At 38.2% G+C, this 26,517-nt stretch overlaps 1 protein-coding gene across 2 annotated transcripts in view; it reads right to left on the bottom strand.

The window, feature by feature from the left end:
- Window positions 1-26,517, bottom strand: part of erbb4b (erb-b2 receptor tyrosine kinase 4b) — a 288,387-nt gene that overhangs the window by 134,704 nt on the left and 127,166 nt on the right. For both annotated transcript variants that reach the window (XM_032567977.1, XM_032567976.1), the window contains exon 2: window positions 11,362-11,513. In XM_032567977.1, the coding sequence (XP_032423868.1) occupies window positions 11,362-11,513 (152 nt within the window). The remainder of the gene's footprint in view (window positions 1-11,361; window positions 11,514-26,517) is intronic.

Raw genomic sequence — 26,517 nt, 5'->3', positions numbered from 1 at the left:
TCCATGCAACCTGGAGGATTGAAATCAGCCATAAGTCTTTGGAAAGACAGTTAGAAACACATATTTGTCTTTTAAGACTTTGCTGCCATCCTTCTCAAGTTAATTTAGCTTGCATGGGTCAAAAACCTTGACCGAAACGCCCTCCAAGGCCACCCGCCACACATTAGCCCGACTATTCTCTCTTGACCATTTATTCCCCAAACCCGCTGGTAACATTGGTTGATGGCTAATCAACTTTCAGCGCCTCCGAGTGTGTTATTACATAGCAATTGATGGATGGTACAATTACACCCTGTGTCACTTAGCTAAATGGCTATGTAATTCTAATGAGATTTTATTCAAACACTGACCGTAAGGAGAGCTGGAGGTGGGATGCTGAAGGAATCGGGGGTAGAAATGCAAAAGGCAGCAACATAAGCGATTGAAGCAAAAAAGAGAGGTGGAACAGGAGGGCTTTAAGGACAAAAAGATACTCAGGTAACAGGATTAATATGATTTTATCTTACCAAATGAAAGTAGTAAAAAAACAGCTGGCATCCTAAGGATGTCAACTGTCTTACAGTGAATGTAAATTTTAGTGCAGAGTTACGATAGTGGTTAAAATTAAACTATTTTAGCAACTAAATGAAGACTAGGGTAACTGGCTTCCTAGTTCTGTGTCCATTATTTAGTATTGGTGTATTAATACAAATAAATCAAGGCATAAATATCACTATTATTATCTGGATTTCTCTAACCTGACTTAAATGAATAAATAAATAATAAACAGATTTCATGCAATCCCAAATCTGATCTGGGATTGTCTCAATCTGCAGATTGAGGTTTTTAAGTATCAAATTACTCTCCCTGATCAACATAAAGCACATATCCATATTTTAATACAGAAATAATAAAACAGTTTGGAAAGAGATTACTAATTTAGTTAAGCTGAAGTTTGTAAAATATTTGTAATTCCTACCACTGATTATTTTTTCTCTACTGCAAAATTTTTTCTAAATATTCTCACTGTGGAAAAAATGTCAAAGTCACATGTAGATAGTAACTAGTTTCATTTACTCAGTGACACTTGAGTAACATTTTGGGTGGAAAATACTTTTAAGAGTAACATTGTACTTTTTTTGAGTAATATTATTATTACTCAACTTTATATGTTTAATTGTGATTCTATAGAAGAAGGAGACAATCTGAGAGCAAATAAAGCCGTGCACTCCTGGATTTAATGATTTCTATTTCTACCATACACACCAGTCAATAACTTTTAATATATATTTTTTGAAGAGTCCAGTTAATTCAGAAACAATCATTAAGTGAAACACTATTATGTAGATTAATTACAGCCAGATTAACAATTGAAAGCATTCTTTTCTGTTAATTATGATGATTTCCCACTTATAGGTAAAAAAAAAAAAAACTAGACATTTTAAGTTAGGATATTGCATCAGACCAATAAAAAAAATTAACAGAAAATTTTACTTTATAAAAATAATTTTAGTACCTTCCCCAAAATGTTCAGATTTAAAAGGTACTTCTATGCTGTTAAACCAGTCATTGAAATTCATATTCTAATGTTTTGAATATGCATGATTGTAATGTAAGATTGAGATTTTACAAAACAGACAAGGTGAGTAAATAGCCTGATCTCAGACAGAACTCATACTGCTGAGGTATACTATAACTTTAAATGTGTGAACAGAAAAATAAATCATAACAGCAGGAGAGATGAACAAAACCCACTATAGAGGACTAGGCTAGCCAAAACCACAAGGTTCCTTATTATTATGCATGGAACTACAAGCAGAAGTTGAATTCAGAAAAATGAAGAAAAAAAAAAAGCCAGAGGGGATTATAGTTGCAAGTGTTTTCAATAGGTTCAGCTATCAATGATGACTTGGTAATGGGGATGATAAAATGTGGTTCCAGAGGAGCAATTCTGCTTGGGAGTTAAGCCTAAACACATGCCATTCTTAAAAAGGACTCCCTCAAGTCACACTGCATGCAAGAAGTGAACTGAAATCTTACTCCATATCATTCACATTTCTTTTATTCATACATTTATTGATTCATTTTTTTCAAGCTACAGAAGAAGCTAGATATGAAGTCTAAATGCAAACTGAGAAGCAGGGTGGTCTGTTCCTTTTTCAGCCCTGCTTATCCGTACCTGTTTTACATTAGCAATTTATTTGAAAATATGCAAAAACAGCCATTATTAACTTGAAAATCTCTACCAACCAGTTGTGGACTGATTCATTTGTGCACCTAATTATGTCAGGATCTGTGTTTTTCTGTGTTTATTTAGAGTTTTCTGTGTCCTTAGTCTCTTCGTTGTCCTGTCCTCCCCTTGATTGTTCCCAGGTGTGTCTCGTTTCTGTGATTACCCTCCCGTGTATTTAACTCCACCTGTGTTCCTTGTTCCTCGTCGGGTCCTCGTCATTGTCGTCGTCAATTTTTCGTCAATGTCTAGTCTGTTCGTCGTCGGTGTGTCTCTGTGCGAGCTGCCGTGTTTCTGGACTTATTTATAATTAAAAATCATCATTTTCATCTGACCTGGGTCCGCTGCGTCTGCCTCACCACCAACACCACACCGCTTCATGACAGAAGGACCCGACCAGACCGAAAGGTGAGGCTGCTATTATGGACCCAGCTGGAGTGCGGAGGCGGAGATCCGGCAGGGAGGACAGGGCGCTGGCTGACGCTCTCGCCGAGCTGCAGCGGGAGCTTTTCCGAGGGACAAGACTGGTGTTGGCGCCCCCCGGATTCGGCCCGCGTCGGTTCCTCCGTCCGGGTAGTCAGCGACGTGAGCCGCCGGTGGAGCCGGCCCCTCGTCGCTTTCCGGAAACACCACCTCCGCTGCCTGCCCGGAGACAGCGACGTGAGCCGCCGGTGGAGCCGGCCCCTCGTCGCTTTCCGGAAACACCACCTCCGCTGCCTGCCCGGAGACAGCGACGTGAGCCGCCGGTGGAGCCGGCCCCTCGTCGCTTTCCGGAAACACCTCCTCCGCTGTCTGCCCGGAGACAGCGACGTGAGCCGCCGGCAGACCCGGCCCCTCGTCGCTTTCCGGAGCCGCCACCTCCACGGTCAGCCCGGAGACAGCGACGTGAGCCGCCGGCAGACCCGGCCCCTCGTCGCTTTCCGGAGCCGCCACCTCCACGGTCAGCCCGGAGACAGCGACGTGAGCCGCCGGTGGACCCGGCCCCTCGTCGCCTTCCGGAGCTGTCACACCCGCGGCCGGTTCCAAGGCTTCGCTGCGGCTCGCCCCCGCGGCCGGTTCCAAGGCTTCGCTGCGGCTCGCCCCCGCGGCCGGTTCCAAGGCTTCGCTGCGGCTCGCCCCCGCGGCCGGTTCCAAGGCTTCGCTGCGGCTCGCCCCCGCGGCCGGTTCCAAGGCTTCGCTGCGGCTCGCCTCCGCGGCCGGTTCCAAGGCTTCGCTGCGGCTCGCCTCCGCGGCCGGTTCCAAGGCTTCGCTCCGGCGCACCCGAGGCCGAGTCAGCCGGCGTTCCAGCCGGCGCACCCGAGGCCGAGTCAGCCGGCGTTCCAGCCGGCGCACCCGAGGCCGAGTCAGCCGGCGTTCCAGCCGGCGCACCCGAGGCCGAGTCAGCCGGCGTTCCAGCCGGCGTTCCTTCCGAGACTCCCAGTGTTCCTTCCGAGACTCTCAGTGTTCCTTCCGAGACCCAGACCCCCAGCGCTCCGACTCAGACTCCCTGTGTTCCTCCAGAGACTCCCTGTGTTCCTACCGAGACCCAGACCCTCTACGTTCCTTCCGAGACCCCGACTCCCGAGACCCTCTACGTTCCTTCCGAGACCCCGACTCCCGAGACCCTCTACGTTCCCTCCGAGACCCCGACTCCCGAGACCCTCTGCGTTCCTCCTGAGACCCTGACCTCCAGCGTTCCTCCTGAGACCCTGACCTCCAGCGTTCCTCCTGAGACCCTGACCTCCAGCGTTCCTCCTGAGACCCTGACCTCCAGCGTTCCACCCGAGACCGAGACCCCCTGCGTTCCACCCGAGACCCTGACCCTCTGCGTTCCGACTCTGACCCTCTGCGTTCCACCTGAGACCCTGACCCTCTGCGTTCCACCCGAGACCCTGACCCTCTGCGTTCCGACCGAGACTCCCAGCGTTCCACCAGAGACCCTGCATCGGGGGGCTCGTCGTCGCCGTCTGTGGGCGGCCCCCGGGGCTCATCATCGCCACCTCCAGGGCCGCGGACGGCCGCTGGACCGCCTCCTGGGGTCCCGCCTCCGGGGTTCCCGCCTCCAGCGCCGCGGACGGCCGCCGGACCGCCTCCGTGGTTCCCGCCTCCAGCGCCGCGGACGGCCGCCGGACCGCCTCTGTGGTTCCCGCCTCCAGCGCCGCGGACGGCCGCCGGACCGCCTCTGTGGTTCCCGCCTCCAGCGCCGCGGACGGCCGCCGGACCGCCTCTGTGGTTCCCGCCTCCAGCGCCGCGGACGGCCGCCGGACCGCCTCCGTGGTTCCCGCCGCCGCGGACGACCGCCAGACCACCTCCGTGGTTCCCGCCTCCTTTGCCTCCGCCCACGCTGTGGGTAGTTTTTTGTTTGTTTTTGGACTCTTGGCCCTTCCTGTGTTTCCGCCCACAATGGTGGGTTGTTTTTTTTTTGTTTTTCTGGACTCTGGCCCCCCATCCGGCGCCCCTCCGCCCACCCTTGTTGTGGTTTTTTTTTTTGGGCGTCTGGTAGCCGCCCTTGAGGGGGGGGTACTGTCAGGATCTGTGTTTTCTGTGTTCATTTAGAGTTTTTTGTGTCCTTGAGTCTCTTCGTTGTCCTGTCCTCCCCTTGATTGTTCCCAGGTGTGTCTCGTTCTGTGATTACCCTCCCGTGTATTTAACTCCACCTGTGTTCCTTGTTCCTCGTCGGGTCCTCGTCAATGTTTAGTCTCTTCGTGTTCAGTGTGTGTACTCCTGCTCGTTGTTTGGACTAAGTTATTTTCATATTAAACATCATAATTCATCATACCTGGGTCCGCTGCATCTGCCTCACCACTCTCACCACCCGCACTTCATGACAAATTAATAGACTATTCAGTTTGCTTTTAAAATAAACCACAACTTTAGAATTTGAACAATATGAAAGAATGCACCTATCCTTCCTAGGGGGAAATAGCTGAGTTTGGTGATGATGGTCAAATATTGTGGGAGAAGGTTGGTTTTTTTCTTTTAGATACTTGAATCGCAATTTTGTTGAAGAGTATTTTCATCTTTTTGAAAATGGAAAGGAGTTTACAATATTCCAAGTTACCAAATCTCAATCCAAGGAAGCACCTTCATGATGTGTTGAAATTAGAGATTTACATCATGGAGGTGCACAAATTAAATATTAAACTAAATTAGAAATAAAATAAGTTCAGAATGCAAACAGGGTTCAGTTGAATACCACCAAGGTGAACCAAATGAAGAGGTCAGGAAAAGTATGTGTGAGTAGAAGAACTTCCAAAGTTGCAGATATGCACAGCCTAAATATGTATTTGATGGATGGGGATTTGAGAGAAGTGTTGCCATGGCTAAGAGTAACTTCTCTAGTGCCATATTTCACATAACGTCCCATGCATATCCATGCATACACAAATAAAAGTGTTTGTCAAAACACACACATACACACCCACAAACTTTGCACAGTCAGATTTTGACTATCATTTACTGCTTCTTTTCAATGCAAAAATGGAGAGTCATTCATTTTAAGGTGCTGCTGTCCCCATATCTCTCACATTCATCTTTTTCACACACATTCACATGCTATATATTTGGTAACTGCTGGAGGTGAAAGAGGAAACTTGGAAAGTCAAATGCTGTTATTTGGAGGGAACAAATTAAATGTATAATATCTCAAATGTCAAAGCCTGTAACATGACAATGCAGAGGAGACTACAATCTTGCCCTGTCATCAAGGTCTTTATGATAATTGGTATCACAAACCTAAGAAACTATTTGAGCCCAGTGGGAGTGTATAAAGTAAGCTGTGCAGAATGAGAAGCACTATCTGAGAAAAGAATGAGACCGGTAAACATTTAGTACAAGGTGAAGAGAATGCACCATTATTTCAGTCCAAAAGTCAAACTTTTGCTCACTAGCCATTCTCCTCAGGACTTCTCTCTCAATGGTGTCATTTCCAACCCCACACTGTCCTTCTTCGTGTCAAATTAAAGTGATGGAAGTGAACTTGAGGAGACACTAATTGCAACTGTCAATCCAATCTAGGTTAGGGCTGAAAGACAGGGGCTCCCAAGCACTTCATCAGTCTTCATTAATATTGAAGGAGTTTGCTGAGGAGCATGGGGCCAACGTAATCTGCGCTCATCTAACAGTGCATCAGAAATTAGGAAGCTGGGGAGGGCAGTGATGGTACCCAAGGGACAAATATGCCAGTCAAAGAGGAATATGAAGCGAGATATCAGGGGACAGCAATGGTGTGCAAGAAAAGTGCCTCTAAATTTTGTGGGAAAAGGAAAATAAAATGCAGAATAAGCATTTTTAGATCTCATGAGTACAAATGATAGACTAGCCTAAGATAATTTCCTACCACTGTAATATGCTACTGTATGGCATCTGCATCAGATTTACTGCAAATACCTACAAAATTGGGTTCCATCTTGGTAGTAATTGCTTCTCTCTGAATATTGATGAAATAGAATAAATTCTCTTAAGTAACTGAATAAAATAATTCTGTGTATTTTTCCAATGTAAACCAATGAAAAACTTTTGCTCATTCGCTAAATGCGAAAATAAAACATACTTTGCTATTCTAATTCAGAAGTTTGCATTTTGTCAGTATCAAAGATAATTATACTGTATGACTTGGGTCAAACAAGACTTGGGTTTCCTTCCACAATCCTTTTATAGGTTAAATGACCCAATTCAGCAAGTCCTGACACAGATAGAAGCAGGAGGATGTGTTTTACTGATCACCATGCTGCGTACATGTTGAGATTAAATTATTAATAATGTCTCACCATATAATGTCTTTACACTTAGATCAAACTGAGAAGTATTTTTAGATTTGTCAACAAAGTTGGCTTTCTGACAACAGCTTTATTAAATGTTATCAATATATTTTTCACATTTCTAAATTTCCTCAAACATCTAAGGCATTGATGCCAATTAAACATAATTTAAAAGCCATAACCTGAGTAATAAGTCTGAGTGTTATATATCAAGTATTATCTGAGACATATCCATGCTTTATTGGGATCAATAAGGTATTTTTGAATTTGAATTTGTAACCACAGTGTGCCTATCTTCTGATGGCTACTTTCAGCACCAGCTCACAATCCAAAAGAAGACTTTTGGGATGTGGAGGGTTTCCCCCAGTGTGTTATAAATCTGGCAGGCCACCAGGCCTTAGCTGCTCCCTAGTAGCCGGAAGCTAGTTTTACAGTTGGCGCATTGCTTTCACTCTGCCTGATTGTGCACGTGGCATATATTGAGTGTGCCAACTTTTAATCAAAACTGTGATTGAATTCATTATAACATGTACATGGTTGTTTTTTTCTAAAATTCTTTAGGTGGGTAAAATGTAAAATAATAATGTTTATGTTTAAATGTGAGAAATATAGAGAACATGCTTATCAAACTGTTACATTGATTGTATTATTGGTAGAAAAAAGTTTAAAGATTGCTGTAGATGCCACTACCATCACATTCTAGATCAAAATGGGGCTTTTGGAAAATTATGGTCTTTGTCTTTTAATGCTGCCCTTAGTGACTCTTCAATGAATTGTGCACTTGACCTTACACTTGTTCAAATAAGTCCCAGCTGCCATAGTGATGCTCACCAGATGGAGAGCACAATGTGCGCGCCAGTGAGCAGGAATAGACTAATCGGCAACTAAAGGTTAAAGACATCTTGTAACTTCAGTCAGGAACAACCTACATAGTTAAAATTGAAAGGTTGATGTCTACATGACTGGTAATGTGTTTATACTGTCCTCTTTGGTCACTTTCAATGGGGATCACAGAGCAGGGTAGTTCATATAAAAGTAATGTAAGCAGTAAAAATATCCTCCCATTCTGCACTTTCAATCCCAGCTGACTTGACCTTTTCAGAGAAGGGTCCATCTACGAGTTAATAGTATATGGATGCTTCAGGAGTGAGCAAACATTTTGCTCAAGGGAATCACATATTCATATTAAAACAAAGCAAAACTAACAACATCAAAAAACCCAGAAGAATCAAAAAATTGTATTCATCCTTTGTGGCTGAAAGGACATTAACTGATGTTAATGTTAACTAATCAGAGATATCAATGAAATAAATGTTTTCTTCCCTTAATCCTGAGAAAATATACAAAGTTTGTGATCAAGGTAATAAGACTTTACTTTTGTAAGATCAACTATAAATTAAATAATAGTAAACTATCTTATTACATACTTATATTTGTCTCTTCATACAAAGTCATTTTAAGTTCGTACCACTTTATTGCTGATTTCTTGTGTAATCAGCAATAAAGTGTAGTCAACCGATACAATTTCTGCTGACCTGGAAATGACCTGGAATGTTTAAAACATAGCATGATATAGTATTCACATTCATTGAGTGCAATTGGATGATTAAATTTGTTTTATCTAATTGACATCTTGCATAATTTATTACAACTTACTAAATATGTTCATGGTTCTCATAAGTTAGTCAACTCTAGACATATAAACTCTTGTTTTACAAAATGTTTTGCACATTGGCATTTTATTTCAGTATGCTAATTATGAGATGTCCTAGTTTTTGGCACATCCTTAGCTAAGAAGTAAACTTTCTAAAGATACTGAAACAACACAAGCTACTATATAATCTTACTGTAAATGTCTGTCAACATCACTAATTTAAGCTAAAAATATAATAGGCGATGTTTCTATCAAATCAGCTCTCTTAAGAAATAAAACAGGTAGACCTAGTAAAACTGCAACTAAGTGTATGTTACGAGCGTTAACCATAATTGAGGGAAGGAGACAAAAACTGGGTGGAAATGTTTAAAAACTATTTTGTCAAAGCAGAAGACACCAACAAGGAGAAAGTAAACAAAAGTATTCTTCTTGTAGACTGATTAAGGGACATTGACAAAAAAGATAATACCTAGCTACCAATCCTTTTATCTGTTTCTGCCATCTGCCACATAAAAAGGTATGCTTAGGTTGGAATTTCCAATTTTTGTATGCAAATGCTTTCTACACGTAAAATATGGGAAACATATTCAAAGAAGTAAGGATATGGATTCTTACATACTGTACATACGGTTAAAGCTGACTGTGGGAGTCTTTGTAACAATGTGCATATGTGTGAGGGAATAAAAGCCTGTGTGCTGAAATGCAGTTATTAATCACGGTGAAAGCGTTGATTCATCTGTCGTGGTGGCAGTTTGGAAGATGGACTCTGTTTACTGCTAAAGCTGTTTGAGGGGTTTTGGGGGGCAGCCATCAATCTTTTGGCTATCTTCAAAAGAAGCCAATGCACAAGCATCAGTTTCAATCACCTCCCAAGGCAGGTGGTATGGTAAGCTCCAGCACAATAGTTTTCTTCTCTTTTTTTTCCCTTCACTTCTTTTCTACCTCAAGGTTATTTTTTCCCTCCCAGGGGAGCAATGTTATTAATGTGTCTTATCATAATAATAATAATATTTCCTAAAAATACATACTGCACCTTGCCCTTTGGCTCCCTTGCTGTTTAGCACCTCATGTTTCTAATTAGCATCTTCAATTAACCCATTTTAATTGCCCACCATGAAAAGGTGGAGAACCCTGGCAAGTTGGTGCCACAGGGAGATGTTTTGTAAATGACTAGTATAATGTCAGCATCTAAAGAAAGGCTTGCACTAATGGACTTTCAACCTCATCCCGCAAATATGCCCTTTATATAACACTAGCTGGTACAGGTTACACAGTTAAAAGGCACAAGATAAAGCATAGGTGAGCATGTTTCATAGTTCTAATTGGGTCTGTGCCAATGAACTACAATCAGATTTCATTTTCCCCTCCTCAAACACATAACAAAATAAACAAAGACCCCTACCACCTTTTTTTAATTTAAGTCAGTGGGGTCAGGTGTCTCTTCAGAAGTCTAATGGTAGCAGTTAACTGTCCATTGCTCCCTCTTCCTTAATATAATCTGTTTTCTTTCATAGCGGTGTAAAACATTTAATGACTGTGTTGTTCTAATGTTTTTGGTCAGTCTAGATATGTTAGTTAACATAGATTAAACACAAGTAAGAGATATATTTGCTCATTACTTCTACCAGACAAAAACAAACCATTCTTCTTTATTAATTTTAAATTACTGATGTAGTGACAAATACAAGAACATTACTTGAATTTTGGTTGAGACTTGCTTTCTTTGCAAAGCCTCAGTAGCCCAGTTCATTCTCACAGCAATATTGGCCCAATAATGCAGTCAGCACTTTAGTGTAACACCACGGGAGCTCCCATGCCCTCCAGAAAGATTGAAATCAATTGGAGTTGGATGGTGTTGGCAGTGCAGAGTACAGTCAGCACAGTCTAGGGCTCTGTTTGTTAGCAGGAGAGGTCTGAGAGGTCAACGTGAGCAGCTGATTTCCCCAAAACTGTATAGACTGTGGTTTCTTTATTCTCAAAATTCCGACTGAAGACCACTTACCTTCAGTCGTTTGCATGAAGTTACAGCTCAGAGAAACTTTCAAATGAAAATATTAACTGATTTTAAGTTTGAAACAAATGATATTGTATGCGCATGTCTGTGGGTGTATTTGAGGGTGTTGGGTTAAGGTTCCTTTGGGGCATATGTGTTGGGTTCAATTTAAAAAAAATCTTTATTGGTATGGATTGCATATGAGTATAACCAGATTTTATTACAGTATTGAAGTGTAAGTCCTGGAAGAAGATACTGTAGAACATTGAGTTGTAATCCCTAATGTAAACCCCACACTGCCTTGAAAAGGTACAGAAGAAGTCTCAGTTGACAAGATCAATTTAAAATTAGTTGCAGGTACGCCTTTCCACTAGAGATGGGCATCATTTAAATTTGAATGATTCTGATTTCGGATCTGATGCCTTGTTTCAATTCCAGTTCTTAACGAGTCTCAATTCTATTTAGACATGGGGTCAAAAAAGTCTAAATGGTTTAAATTAGCAAGCTAATCAGAATAGCTTTTTGACAAAAATAGTCCCAAATTTCCAATAAATTAAAATTTTATGAGCTTTTTACGTTTTATGAGCTTTACATTAACATTTTTGACAAAAAAATTTCAAACAAGTATATAAATATCAAGCATGGCATATTTCTATCTAACTTAAAGATGACACCACAAAGCCACAGGCTTCAACTCTGCATTCGATCCATATTTCAACACATGTCAAAACGTTTCATTAACAGCGTCTTATTGTTTTGTCCTTACTCTGAGGAAGGTCAGATCTCGACTACGGTCAATGCTTGTAATCTCAAGGTTGCCCATGACGACTTCACAGTTCTCGTAATATTTTCTCAAGGTACGATACTGCTGCTCCAGGTCCGACAGAGTGCTTAGCTTGTTCTCCGTGCCAGCACAGACTGGAAAACATAAGACAAGAACAAAAAGATAATATTATATCAACTACAATATACTTTGCATGTAAACTTTAAAATAATTTAAAAAAAGGTGTAGGCAGATTCTTACTTGTCCAAAAATATATATTTGAAAAGGAAATACAAACAACAGCATAAGAAAAAAAAACATCCATTCAACTGAGTGATAAAGTTATTGATTAGATTTGAGTAAAAAAACAACAACTATTAGATCAGAATAATACATCTAGTGAAGCACACAGTAACTGTTTAGTCATGAACGATGTCCCTCTGCCCCTTAGCAGCGTACCTTGGCACCTCAAGTTAGATAGAATCTCTTTAATGACCAACTGGGTTGCTCATCTGACAAGTAATTAAACAGGAGCAGTTACACCCATCAGAAACCTTGCACACCCACAACACAATCCATCTACCCTATCAGCTGGCGTTACAATGTCTTGTGTAAAAAGTAATGTTTGCACAATATATTCAGACCAACTGTTTTTTTCAATCTGTCTGGAAGAAAAACACATAAAAACTAAAATTGTCTGAAGCATGACTAAAGTCAGGTAAATTATTTCAAAACAAGAATAAGTCAAGAAATTGCCTCTAATGTGTTAAAAACTTCCACATTGCTTAACGGTTTAGAAGCAGCATTGCAAAGAATGTTTCTTTATGATAGGCAGATAGTTTTTCGAGAGTTTTCAGTAGATCCTCAAACGTGTTCTCTGCCACTAGTGGGTTTTTTTTTCCCCAGTAGCATGTTTCATAAACTCACAGAGCTGTAGGCTAGGTATGTCAGCTAGATAGAGTTATTCAATTTCATGAAGTAAAATTTTCATTTGCATTGCTGTGGCAGTGTGGTTTCTCCCATACACAGTCTCTTGGTTGACAGCGAAGCCTGCACTGAGGCAGAGGGGTGACGGGCCCTTCCATGAGTCTTGTCACAGTGTCACCTTTGAGCTTTTACTCCTCTCTTTGAACATCTCCACCTTGAAAGATCTTTACTGATGCTTTGCATTTTATACCAGATCCATTCTATATGCTACCACAAACTATGCAGAGCTCTCAATGATATTTATTATTCTCTCTCTCAGTTCAAGCTGAGTGCATATTATCCTTGCACTTGCAATAATGCAGACCAAACCCATTTAACCATTTACTCAAAGACACATCCACACACACAATGTGGCAAAAAAAAAAGAAAAATAATATTTTGAATTCCATCTGGTTTTCCTTTCGCAATTACACAATAGATGCATGTGGGGGGAAATAAGAAGATTCAGCCTTGGGGCAACTAAGGCTGTAAAGACAAATGAGATTGAGTTTAAATACTTCCACATCGAAACAGATATTAGATAAGTGGAGCCAGTACAATGTGACCTGAACAATACCCATATGAACAGGTACTGATTGGCTTTGTTGTGCATAGCATACCGTGGTGCTCAGGAATGATATATGGCAGACCTGGGTGTTTTCAATAACAGTTAGCGTGGGCTAGAAGGGGAGTGGGTGGAGGTAGAGAAGGGTCATAAAGTGAGGATAGGTGTAATAAACTGTTATTGCACCCTTGGGGCAGGCCACTGAAATTAGAGGAAGGGGGCATTGTGGCATGTGATGTCTGCTGAAATTTACTTTTTACACCCATATGCTTCCACTAGTATGCCCTTAAATGACCATTCCACCTATATGCAATATGAATATGGAATTAATGTTTATGTATAACAAACAAGAGTGAATATTTCATGTCAAATGCCCCTGTTTAGTCAAATATTTCAAAACTACCTCACATATCATTTAAATGTAAGATGAAGTATAAAGTTTTTGTTATTTGTGAAATCCTAGTAAATAACAGATTAAATTGTATGGTAAAATTGATGGAGTTTACAAAAAAATCTGATTTCATAATCATACAATTTTTGTCATTTTTTGCTTTCTTTCTTATAAAGTCTGTTTTACAACAGAATAAATCCGTCTTAACATGGATGATAACAGTGTTTCTGGAGAGATCTTCAGTCACTAAATAGAAAAAAATTATATTAGACAATTGTATCTTTTATTGGAGTGGGTTTTCTTGAATGTTTGTCCTCAATTAGTACTTTTGAAAAAAATGACATTTTCTAAGCCAATGTTTCTGTTTACCCATACATTCAAGATGCTGTCTATAAACATTACCTATTGTAATATTTGTACTGACGCACTGTTGGGGATGAGTATTTAGCACAATAGAATAGACGGGTCAAATTATAGAAATTTGAGCTTTGTGGTGGTATAAGGAGACTTCCTTTAGTATCCGAGTTGAGACTGCAGCCCAATATATATATTTTTCCATGTTCAAAGTTAACCTTTACGATTTTGAACTGTTAATACAAGGTTTCTAACAAAATGTTAGTCCAAAGAGGTTGTTGTCACTGGGGATGCAACAGGATATTCTATGCCTGCCAACAGCTGTTGAGTTCAAACTGGATGGAAAAAAAACTGCAATGTTTTTAACTTTGAAGTGAAGTTACGAGTAGACAATTCTCCCTTGCGGTGCAAAGTCTGCTGCCTTACAGCAGGTTCACTGCCCAGGGTGAGGGTTTGTTTTGTGTTTCTTATTTAAATAGAAAAAATGAATAAAGTTATCCTGCATTTGTTTTCTTCTTTGCAGCAAAACTATATATGCATATGAAGCCAAACTACTGAGACTTATCCTTAAGTTGTCATGCAAGGCTTGAGCATTTTCGAAGTAAAATTCACAGATCCATTGATGTATTTACTGTGATGTTTTTCTTTGTTTTTACAAATTAAAAATATAAGTTTCACTAAACTTTCTTAATGTGTATAAGTGCAAATTAGCTGGCATTTGAGAAACTTTAACCTTTGCAACTAATCTGAGGCTAATTGAATTAAAATTGAATTAAATATCAATTACTGAAGCCACAAATAAACAGTGTATTACTGCAGGTAACACTACCTGCATTACATGTGGCAGCTGTAAAGAATTTTGAAGATTGATCAGGTAAAGAGCTTGGAAAAACATAAAAGCAATACACCATACATTCTTAAATGGGATAGAAGCTGTATAAGTTCTTTTTCATTTTCCTTGTAATCTAGCATAGCTCTTTAGGTTTAAATACACTGAGAAAGTCACTGAGGTTAGGTGAGGAAATACTCTTTATTTCATTTAGCAAAAAAAAAGCATTTGTGGTGTCTGTACAATATGCAATTGAAGATGTTTGAATTGTTTAAACTTTTATAGTCCTGACTCTTAAATGTCTGCTTGTGAGTCACTAAAAATTGGTAAACTGTAAATAAAAGACCTGAAGTTGCATTTCCCCCCGTCTTAGTGCATGATGAAATCAATTTGTTTCCCTGCTCAGTATGTTAAACCTGAGCTTGTACATCATGGTAAAGGTTGTATGAATTGGTCTCTACCGTTTATAATGTTCAGCTTGCTGACTGAAGATGACAGACTGCTTCAAGACCCTGAGTCATCAGATGTTTAACATATTGCAGAGGATGCAGGAACAGACATCAAGAACAAATGAATCTTCACATACAGTATAAAGCCTGTAGTTGTCCCATAAAATAAAATCTATCTTGATTGATTCCACTCTTTTCTTGAATATTTAAACCTAGTAATGTCAATGAGAAGCATTGACTTTGTGCTTAAAAGATTTGCATGACTGGAAAAATTGTCTTAAAGTGTATACAGAAAATATTAACCAAAAGGCAATAGATTCAGACACTGCCTATTAATAGCTCAGGAATTTTCAGTGGTTGTAGTTAATGAGATTAGGAGTCATCAGGTTAAAAAGTGTCTAAGTGAATTTATTTGCTCTAGAAGGACATAAAATATTTTTGACGAAAGTGCTTTGACGTAGACAGCTTGTGAGAAGGGAGATAATGCAAATTGCATATTTATCATATTGACAGATAATTAGAGTGATAGCTCCCATATATTTCCAACAGATAGCCACTATAAACGACCAAAATTCATCTATCACTTTGACACTGTCACTAGACACAGTCTGTTATTTGTGTAAAATAAATAAACAAAAAGCTTGCAAGAATACTAGAGTGGCCCTGAGCCGCATTTTCATCAATTTTAATTTCAGAAATATCTTTATCAAGATTGCATAGGCAGTACATTGTCCGGATCTGTGGTCACAGAAAACAACTCCATCAATACTGCCTTGTGTGATTATTGAGTGGCTATAAAACTGGCAAGTCTCTGAGGTTTATAAGCGCCAGCCTGTGAAGCCAGTAAAAGGTCATCCCAATCGCTAGTAACTGACTGAATTAAATAAAGTTGCAAATGTCACTTACATAAGTAAACAGTGTCAATAGATGAGTTTGGCTAATGGGCCAATAAAGCAGAAGGATCTTGTTAAAATCAGGCTGAATCATTTTTTATGCATAGGTGTAAATGCCATATTTTTTGTCTGTCATGTTGGAAACAGTGTTTGAGGTCAGAGCAGTCCATTGTCCCCTAATGTCCTCCAGATGAGCTTTGGTTGGTAAGTATGAGTTACAAGCCACTGCCTCTGATGGTAATCATGCCCCAGATTATTGTCCATCTGTTGAGGAGCTTAATAAGCATCAAAAACAATAACTAGATGACTATTCATAATGATAGCATGGTCCAATAACACTAACCTCTCGCTGCCCTCCGAGCTCCAGTCACCTAGTAACATTGCTGTGGCTGCCTCCATATGGTCTACCACAAATTAGCATTCAAAGTCTTACTTATGCAAACATTGCCAACACCTTGTGACAGTTTTTCACTGAAGATAACTTTGTTTGGTTTGCATGACTTAATTGCATTATGTGTATCTGATATATGTCAAGCTATTAAGCTGGCCGTGGGTATGCTCAGCTCATGGTGAATACCATAGTTTGGTCTCACTTCTCTACAAACTACAGTGACAACACATGAGCTCGATAAATAAACCGTATGGTACCAGTTAAACAGCAAAAGACTGAATGAAAAGCCTTAGCTTGATAAGATTAACTAAATATTTGATAGGCAAAGTTCAGAATAATAGAGAAACTCACAGCTTCTGAATGAATGAAACCAGTTTTCTTATTTTGTGCTGTTACAGTTCTTTGCAAAATTTATTAATATATTTTCACATTTTATATATAGTTTCACATTTTGTCACATTACAAACACAAACTTCTTTGTAACACTATAAGACAAACCAGCACATTTAGAAATGCATACAGTAAATGTAGTGGATACACGCTTTTCAATTCCCACAGAGAGACAATAATTTGGGACAAAAATTTGTGAATCAACATTAGCATGGGTACAGACATGATGAAATGAGGACATCCTATTAAATAAGCGCTATATTCAGATATTTTCCTGAGTTTGAATTTTGGTTTTCATTTGTATTTTCATCACTTCAGATTGTTATTTTATTAAGGAACTTGCCATAAACAGTTACCGTAATTTCTCTGTGTTCATTATTGTAAGAAAGGTGTTGCCATATTAGTTTATTCCCTTGTGTTTAGTTTCCCACTTATTATATATATGTGCCTGGTTGTGAATAATAATAATAAAAAAAAATCAAAGCAACAGTAAGGTATCTGTTTTTGGGGGTTTTTTTTCCTCGCATTTCATCCTGCCAATAGATTCATACTATTAATTTTGAACCAGTCTCTCATCCTGGTCAAGCATTCGATAACAGTGGAGGGGACATGTCAAATGTCATAAAAAAAATTTCATAAGCAGCTTAATTTATTTATTTATTTTTTTTCCAGAATCCACACTAGGAAAGTCAATGAATAGAAAAAAGGCAATTTTGACATAATGAGCTCAATGAGTTTGGAATACTTTTCTCATAAGGATTTAAGTGACAGAAAATGCCCGTTTTACTCATTGATATTTTGATCTCTGTAATTTGAATGTGTCTAATATTACACACATTAATTGTGTAATTAATTACACATTAATTGTGTAATTATAGCATGCATATTTCTTACGCTATGTAAGATATATTTCCTGAATCTCAATTTCAAGTTATGTAGACTCACTCAGGTCTCTGTCTTCTAGTTTGATTTATGAATCTCACTTATAGGCAGGATAAGAGTACATGTTCACCTACTCTGTCAATGTCAGGCCCCACAAAAGTGTTAATGCTTTCTCTAATTGAGACATATAGACAAATCAGGCAAGAGGAAATCTCCTGAGATATGATAATTATTAATGAAAAGAATACATAGGCAGAAAGTGTTTTGCTCTCAGAGCACACCTTGGTTGCTGCCTTAATCTTGTTTTTTTCTAACCCATTTTTAGACAAAAATCTATTCCAGATACACAACAGGCACATGTCATGCCATAGGTGGTATTACTTGTCAGTAGACAGTTTCCAGATTAAATTTCATATTACAGGCAAGATGTAAAAACATTTCACAATAAAAAATTTAAAATAAAAATGTTATATAAATGTCCCGAAAAACAAATCCCAACATACATGAATATGCAGAATGGACATCCCTAGCACACAAGTTAGCCAAGTGAATGCCTCCTGGGATCTTGGCTTTGCTTTGCCTATAGGCTTCAACTGTTCCTTCTGTATATGTGCGGCATCTCCCACATTGCGTTTTCCCCATTTTTCTTCAGAATTCAATGAGGCCAACAGAAAAGGTTGAGAGGTGTTTCTTGTATGATCAAAAAACTGTATGCAATATAGAACAAAAATATTGCACTTCTCTGCACTGCATTGCTCAAAGAAAAGTGTTCTGTGATGCAGTAAATTCTGTATAGCATTTTGTGGCACTTTTCCTAAAGCTGCCACCAACTGCTATGCATGTTGCTGTATTGAAAACACATAGAATACTGTTCTAAACATGAGAAAATAAAGCAGATTTTGTAGAACATGAATTTTTGTCAGACCTTTAAAAGCATGTGTGTTGGTTTTGATGAACTCCTGGATTGATAATAACGCTGTGATGAGGAGTGTTGAATTCGCCGAGTGCAACTATATCAGAATTGGGTAAATTGAATAGTTGTAAAATTAGCGTAATTTAATTTAACTTGATTTCATATCCGTAAATTAAATAACCATTTGGGAATAAAATTGCAGAGTTCCATAAGTTCCCCTATGAGTTCAGCATATAATTATCTAATCAAATGGTTAGATAATTATATGCAGAATAATCAATTTCCCCTTCAGTTTCAAGAATCTGGGATGCCATGGTGAGTAGTTCTTTGTCAGTCACGACCACTGCTGGACTGCAATTAGTATTACTTGTGAAAATAAATTGTTTGCTTAAACAAAATGCATTTGTATTTAGAGGCTCTGCTAAAGTTTTAACTTTGCTAATAAAAACATAAAGCTTGATGCTTATTCTCTAAACTTTATTTTATTTGTGGTTCATGCTCCAAGCTCAAGGTCACCAAGGATCCCGTCATAATCAGATTTGTATTAAGGTCCTCAAAGGAAAACAATGCATTTTCACTATTGTCCAAGTGTTATCATAATGACCATAAATTGTTTAAATATAATTCTTGTTTTTTTATTGCTCTTACTGCAATATATGGTTATTTTATGATGGCTTTTCAGCCTAAGACCCCCCGAACATGCCCCAGAAAGAAGGAAAGAAAGAAAAGCTATTGTTTAAATCAGAAATCATAGTATGTTTTAGGAAAAACAGATTGACTGCACTCTCTTTCCTTGTATCAACTATCCGTACAAACAGTTGCATTCACTGCAGGAGCTATATACTGTACAGTGTAAGAACTAAGAGGCTTCACCACCTTGCTGAAAGGCCCCCCAAGGGAAGTGGATGATGAGTGGAAGAGTGCAACTCCCAGACTTTATTTTGCCTCCAGCTTGTTTCCAGTCAGTCTGGGGATAAGAACTGGTAACCCCCCACAAACCTGGTTTCTTGCCCTGGGCTCCAACTATATATTTTTTCCTCAATCTCTTTCTCTCTCTCCCATATCTCATCCTAGCTTTTTTTTGTCCCTCTGTCACTCTTCGTTCGGGTCATGGTTTGGAGGCCTCAATTCTATGCTATGGGAAAAAATAACTAATTTCATCATGATTATTTTTATTTTTTCATACACTGCACCATGATGACACTTTATCAATTATGCTAGCAGGCCATTCAAAGTTTTACCCCATACCCTTCATGCCTCTAGCACTGAAGAGTTTCAGTCCCCCAAGTGTGGTCCTACACATGAATCTTAATCTTCTTCCCCAAACAGTTGCCATCAATTATCCTGCCTGCTACTGCTGCTAACTCTTCCCCTGCCTCCCATTTTTCCATATTAAAAGAAAACCTTTTTCTTCCTTCCTTGTTCAGACCGAATATCTTCTGTCGTTTGCCTGGGAAATGATTTCTCAGAAAACTTACAGTCTCTATGCTTTTCATATGTAAAACATATGAATACAGGCATGTCTATCTCTGTTTTGCAAATGTGCCTTTTAGTTTGCATATAGTGCTTTCTATTCTGATGGGCTGACTCTGCAATGGGTGGCTAAAATCTAGTTTTACCAATGGAGAAAAGAACTGAAAGTGGCACGTCACATTATGAAGAATAAAACCAATGTATCAATTTAAGCATGAAAGAGATGTATTGGCATTGGTCTTTGAATATTATTATCACAGTGATATTCAAAGTTTGTCTTTAAAAATAAATGACTTAAGACAAATAGTCTTTGAATATCACCATTGAATATCATTATTATTCAAAGACAAATAATGAAACATGCAACCAATTCTATAGCTAGAATAGAGATTCCAAATCATAACCAGTTCACAGGACATAATATCAACTCTGTTAATTCTCAGGATATCATTTGAGACCATCACCTGCTCCATTTCAATAGCTTGTTCTAAAAGTAGATACCACTAATGATATGCCAGTCAAAACAGGTCCATTATGTAGAGCAGGCCGCTGTAAATCCTGTTGCATTAAGTTGCAGTTGTCCTAATTCATTTTAATATGGCTTTCTTATACAAAAACAATACCCCACAACTTCCCTGGTGCTGGTGCATACAAATTTGAGAAACCCTACGAGCAAAACCAACATCAGATTTTATCAAGAAGGAAAGTAACTGCGATGGCCTCAACCACACTTTGGTAAAATTAGTCTACACTCTCACTGCATTATTATATTTTGTAGTTAAAACATGTATTTTAGAGATGTAATTAATTTATGTAATTATACCTTACAGTGATATTATGTAGCACACGTACAATAACATGATATGGTTTTTAAAATGTTTTAAAATGGGGAGTTGGCTGCTTCCTGTCTGGCTAAGAGGCATTGCCAGGAGCTGATGACTTTAAAAGCACAATTTCAGATCTGCAGGATCAACCATGTATGTCCCAGCAATGGGAGTATTTTAGGTTTAATAAAATTAAACTTAGAAATGATTTGGGATGAAGTAAAAACAACATCTTAGTTTTAAAAAAATATTTTTTGTGACTCCAGTTGCCGTCATTCAACAGAAGACGGACAGGAAGAAGGCACTGAGGCAAAAGTGAAAGACATGCAGCAAATGGCCCGGGTACGGTGAATCAAACCAGCGGTGAGGACTGTAGACTCTATATTTCGTATGTATGCCATCAGCATAAATCAATATTTGAAAATACAAAACAAGTGATTGTGCAAGGAATGTAACTTTAACATTCCCTGTAACATGTCCATAACAGTCCATTTCACAACAGCTGCAACTTCAATTATAGCATGTTTTTTTGTTTTTTTTCCCACAGGCACATCTGTTTCTTTTCCTTTTTCAGCCAGTGATAATCACAATAATTGTCATTGAGAAGAGCACATGTACGCAAACAGGTTTAAGTCATCCTACCAGCAAAGACAGGATAGTTTACTCTATAAATCTTCTGGGACACACGGACAACAAGAGATATTCAGTCCTAGCATAACAAGGACAGACTGCTGCAATCATAATTTTTCATGTATAAAATAAAACTGCTGAAATCAAGCACAGTCTGTTTGCTTGACAAGGAATACATACAATGAATTATCAATGTAGCGTTTCAAACTACTGAACATTTAGAAACCTGAACTAATATGTTGAGCCTTTCTGTGAGGATTTCAGCAGATTTTGCTGCCTAGAGGCATTGCTCGCGGGCAAAGCTTGTGAAAACACAGAGATTCGAGTTGTTAAAGCTCAAATAACCCTAAGCACCTACAAACCCTTTGTTGGAAGTGTGTCTGAAATCAAATCCACTGTTTTATTAATTAATTCATTTTGCTGTTTGTTAAGACATGCAATTTAAAATGTTTATTGACCTAGAAGTTTTATAGCTGTGTCACATTTTAAAATAAGAGCTTTAATAAAATAATATTTCAGAAGTAGGAAAAAATAATTCCATTGTGAAAAATAAATAATTGCTCAAAAGAATCTACAGAGCGTCATGACACTGTTTTATACAATGCTTAAAAAAACTGTTTAACATTATTCTTATAATTAGTATTAGTTTCTGTGCCATAGCACACCACAGAATAGACAAAAAAATGCACCTGAAATGATTAAAAATATTTATCCACTGATATTTGTTTTCCTTATTAAGAGTGCTCAGTAAAAATGAGGAGCAAATTAATGTCTATGTTCTAACAGGGAATCTTTGCACCATTCATTTTAAGTTTAATTATTTTTATTGCACATATGTTTTTAATAATACCCAACTATGGCTATGCTGCTGTCCCTGTCACCTCTGTTGTATTTTCAGCAGAACTGCTCATCTCTTGCCTAAACAATGGCAATTTAATTTAATGCTTAGCAGATGTCTGTAAGACATGCACAAAACACTGGAAAAATATATGCATGAGAACAACCAGCTGGAGAGAATACAAGTCCAGCACTAAATTTGATCTATGTTCTTATTTCAGAAGCGTGAAAACATAAATTGCATTTGAAAAACTTGGTACAAGAAAAATGAATACAATGAAAAACATAGCAATTTTAAGGTGAATCTGAAGATATGAGTGTACATACACTTCGATTAAAAAATCAATTTTCTGTTACATTTTTCCCTTCATACATTTTAAACCACAATACGTAGTTATATTTAATACTATTTGTATGCATGTGTAGTGGAGTAAGTTTAAATAATGGGAGACTACATTATATCCTTTCTGCTGAAAAAAAAAGCAATCTGATAATTGCTTGCATTTTAACTGGTTGGAGTGCAACAGAAGGAGGGGCTTGCCCAGGGTGTCATTCCCACAACAGCCACAACTGCGTGCATATTTATATTTCAGGTTTACAAATTTAGGCATAGTGCTTAATTGTGATTAATCATAGTGCTAGTGTAATTAATTGGATTACATTTTTTAATTGATTGACAGCACTAATATGCATACTTTTTGGAGCCTTTAAGTATTCTTGTTTAAATATTTCTGAAAGGATTATTAAAAATAGGCAGAGCCCCAGTACAAAGAGTTGCAGTTGTGTAATTCTGAATCAAAGAAGATGTGAATGAGTAGACTTAAAGAGACAAAAATCCAGTTTAAACAGAATTCAATTTTGCATAGATTCAGCAATTACTGTTTTAAGTGACTGCTTATCATTTTATCAAAAATGAGATCTGAATTTGCAATAACTCAAGATTTGTAGACCACCAGCTGCATGAGAAAGTTAGTGCCAATTATCAGTGACATAAAGCCATTTTGCACTTAAGAGTTTTTAATAATCTCATGGAAAATAAAAATCTCTTCTGGAAATAGCACAACTTTCAGTGGTTGATTCAGTTTTTACCCTACAATAAACATATTCAGTGACTTTTAAATAATGTAGACATTTGTTACAAAGTTTTGCTTTGTAAATGACTAGTTTGAATATAGGAATATATTTTCTTATTATATTTGTATTTAACTATACACAAATAATTATTTCCTATTTATTGTATGGTTAATTTTAACTTTAATATGCTAAGACAGCCAGGGCAAGATGCAAGACTTTTAAACTGTAAGTAATAATGCATATAACAAATAAACATGAGCAAGTGGATGTCTTTTTAAGTTTTCTGGTTAAGTTTTAAAAACAGCTGAAAACACAACAAACTAGTAGATAAATACTTGACTAAATCCTTTCTCAGGCAGAATCGTATTTCACATCATCTTTAATAAGTTAATTAACAACCAATTTATCAAACATGTCAATGAAATGCACATTGCTATTTTCCACATGTCATTTTGTGGCTCTGTAGAGGGACGCCCTGCAGCCTAGGATAATAAAAGCAATGCAGTTATGACAAACCAAGACCCTTCCCTTACTCTTCTTATTCTACTCATGTGTCATTTATTAGTAGCTAGTGTGCCAGGAAGAAGCCATTGCTGATGCTTTGGTCAAAACTACTGCAAATAAAAAAAATAATAAACTGTGAAAAATGATAAATATTATTCCTTAAATGGGCAGCAACTTTCTTATGTTGCCACATTTACACTTTGTGACTACATTGTTGAATCTATATATAATAAAATAAAAACATAAAAATATCAAGAGAGAACAAAAGCATGGAAAAGTGCAATTATGTAGTGCTAAAGTTAAAAATGTAGAAAAATGTACTCTGAGTGCTTCAAAAGTTTAATTATTTCTCAAGGTAACTAAATTATGGAAATGTAGAATGAATTTCCTCTTTTAATATAAAAGCTGATACCAAAAGCTTCAACTTTCCACTAATACAGCAACAAACAGCATGATCTCAAGTTGTATTTTTTGGGGATTTATAGAATAGGCATCTAGATAGTAACAAACAACTGTGAAATTGAAAATTGATGAAACAATATAGTTTTGATTAAAACATTGCTGATAAAAAATGCAAGAATGCAAACCTAAAAAATACAAGAATATATCAGTAAATCGGCTAACAAGACCCACAACTCAGGTGGGAAACTATGGCCTTAATCAAAGAGAAGCAAAGAAAATCAAATTGAAAAATTAGCGGTTTAAGCTCTGTATTTCTTTCTTTTGTTTTCAAAACCATGCACTATTACTATTTGTTTATCACAAAAGAATTTATTAAAATACAATAATGTTTTATGTTGTGTGATGACCGGATAAATGTTAGAGTATTTTGTTGAGGTACTGGAAGGGAGGTTATCTGACAACCATGTGGCGGTTCGAAGATTCCCGGACGGCATGAAAATGGCCTCTGCCACACCCACAGAGAGGCTCTCCTTTATCAGTGACTACAGGACTCACAGGAGCACGCCTGGGTTGACATTCACATCCTCCTGACTTTTATTTTTGTAAAAAATGCTTCTAGCAGGGTTTAAAATGGTTGCTGGTTTAGTATCTCCCAAGTCTTTGTTATGATCTTCCAACCAGGATATACCAGGTTGCAACATAAAACATGATTTCGTATGGCACGGTAGGTAGGAAAAACTAAACTCTGTCCTGGTTGTGAGTGATTAAAATCAAAATTTATTCTTTCAAGAAAAAAAATCTTAAAGCTGCTGTACGCAACTTTTAAAAGGATTTTTTTTTTGCATTTGTTAAAAGTGTAACTATCTTCTGTTGCATGTCATCTAGAGCTATTCACACAGATCTTGTAAGCGATCAGTCAAGTGAAGGCTTTTTGTTAGCATACCAAAGATTTACAGCCTTAAGAGGACATCCAAGGAAGTTATGGTCAGATGGCGGAAAAAACTTTATTGGAGCTAAACCTGTCCTGGTTGATCTTTATCTGTTTTTGGACCGACTAAACTAAGAGCAAATTCAACATGAAGCTTTGGAACATGGAACTGAATGGAGCTGGAAAATACACCCTGCAGACTCCCCCCATAGGAATGGGGCAGCAGAAGCAGCTGTAAAGATAGTCAAGCAAGCATTGCACAATCTAGGATCAGATGGAGTTTTTACATGGAGTGAATTTCAAACATTCCTGTATATGGCAGCTAATCTGGGTAATGAAAGACCAATAGATGCAAGAACTCAAAGTCGAGAAGATTGCATAAGCTACATCACACCAAACTCTCTGCTGCTTGGAAGAACTGATCAAAAAAGTGATAACTGTGGATTTGACTTTAAAAGTTATTCACTCAAGAGATTAAAGTTCATTCAAACAGAAGTGGACAGATTCTGGAGAAAATGGAGTCAACTAGCTGGACCAAATTTGTTTGTCAGAAGTAAATGGCATTCAAAGAAGCGAAATGTTGCTGTCGGAGACATTATTTGGCTTGCAGACCAAAATGCTTTAAGAAGTCAGTACAAACTTGGCAGAGTGATCAGTGTAAACAGTGACGGGAAGGGGATTGTAAGAGATGTATATGTACGAACTTATCCAAGTTACCCTGTACCACTTGTGAGAGCTGGAGGACAAACGAGGAAGATGAGGAAGAAACTTCAAATGAAGATACCCTCAACAATACTTCACAGAGATGTAAGACGCATTGTTGTGTTATTGCCAATAGAAGAACAAGAAAATCCTGTTAGGATAAGATCTGGTGAAGAGAGAGAGGTGTGATCTCCTTGGGTTCAAGAAACCAGGAGCTCAAGTGGGAGGTGTCAAGTTAAACAGCAAGTGGTGTATTTGTATGAGTGCAATACCATCTCCACCCAGCTGGCACATGGCTCACAGAAAATCAAGCACACCCGTCTCTCCCACTCAGGCCTTCAGGGACCTATAAAGCAACTCAGCACACCTGTGTTTGAGATAATCTCTACAAACAAAGACCTCATCTTCAAGCTCCTTCAGAAACACCACTGGTAGGAACTGAACTTTAAATCTGTATTCAGAGGACCTTGCTGGCTTTACAAAATGGATTTATGAAGTAGTTCATTTTGTTTATTTTCTTTTGATGACTTAAAAAGTAATTTGTACTTTGTGTGTTTGTAGGTTTTCAACCTGCTCAGGTGTCATGTATTGGAAAGAACAGTGATTTAAAGAAAAGAAAAGAGAAATAAAATAAAAGGATGACACTGAGAAGAGTTGGTCTGGGATTTCTTTGATGGGAGCAAGCCTTGTCAAGTTTGGGCAGAAGCTAAGGTGTTTTGTAGAGACTAAAAACTTGACAGTAAGTGACAGAAAATCTGTTAA

Source organism: Xiphophorus hellerii, chromosome 7 (assembly GCF_003331165.1).
Source record: "Xiphophorus hellerii strain 12219 chromosome 7, Xiphophorus_hellerii-4.1, whole genome shotgun sequence".
In the NCBI taxonomy this organism is placed as follows: Eukaryota; Metazoa; Chordata; class Actinopteri; order Cyprinodontiformes; family Poeciliidae; genus Xiphophorus; species Xiphophorus hellerii.
The sequence above is the reverse complement of the archived record's forward strand: the minus strand, read 5'-3'. Positions and strand labels throughout refer to the sequence as shown.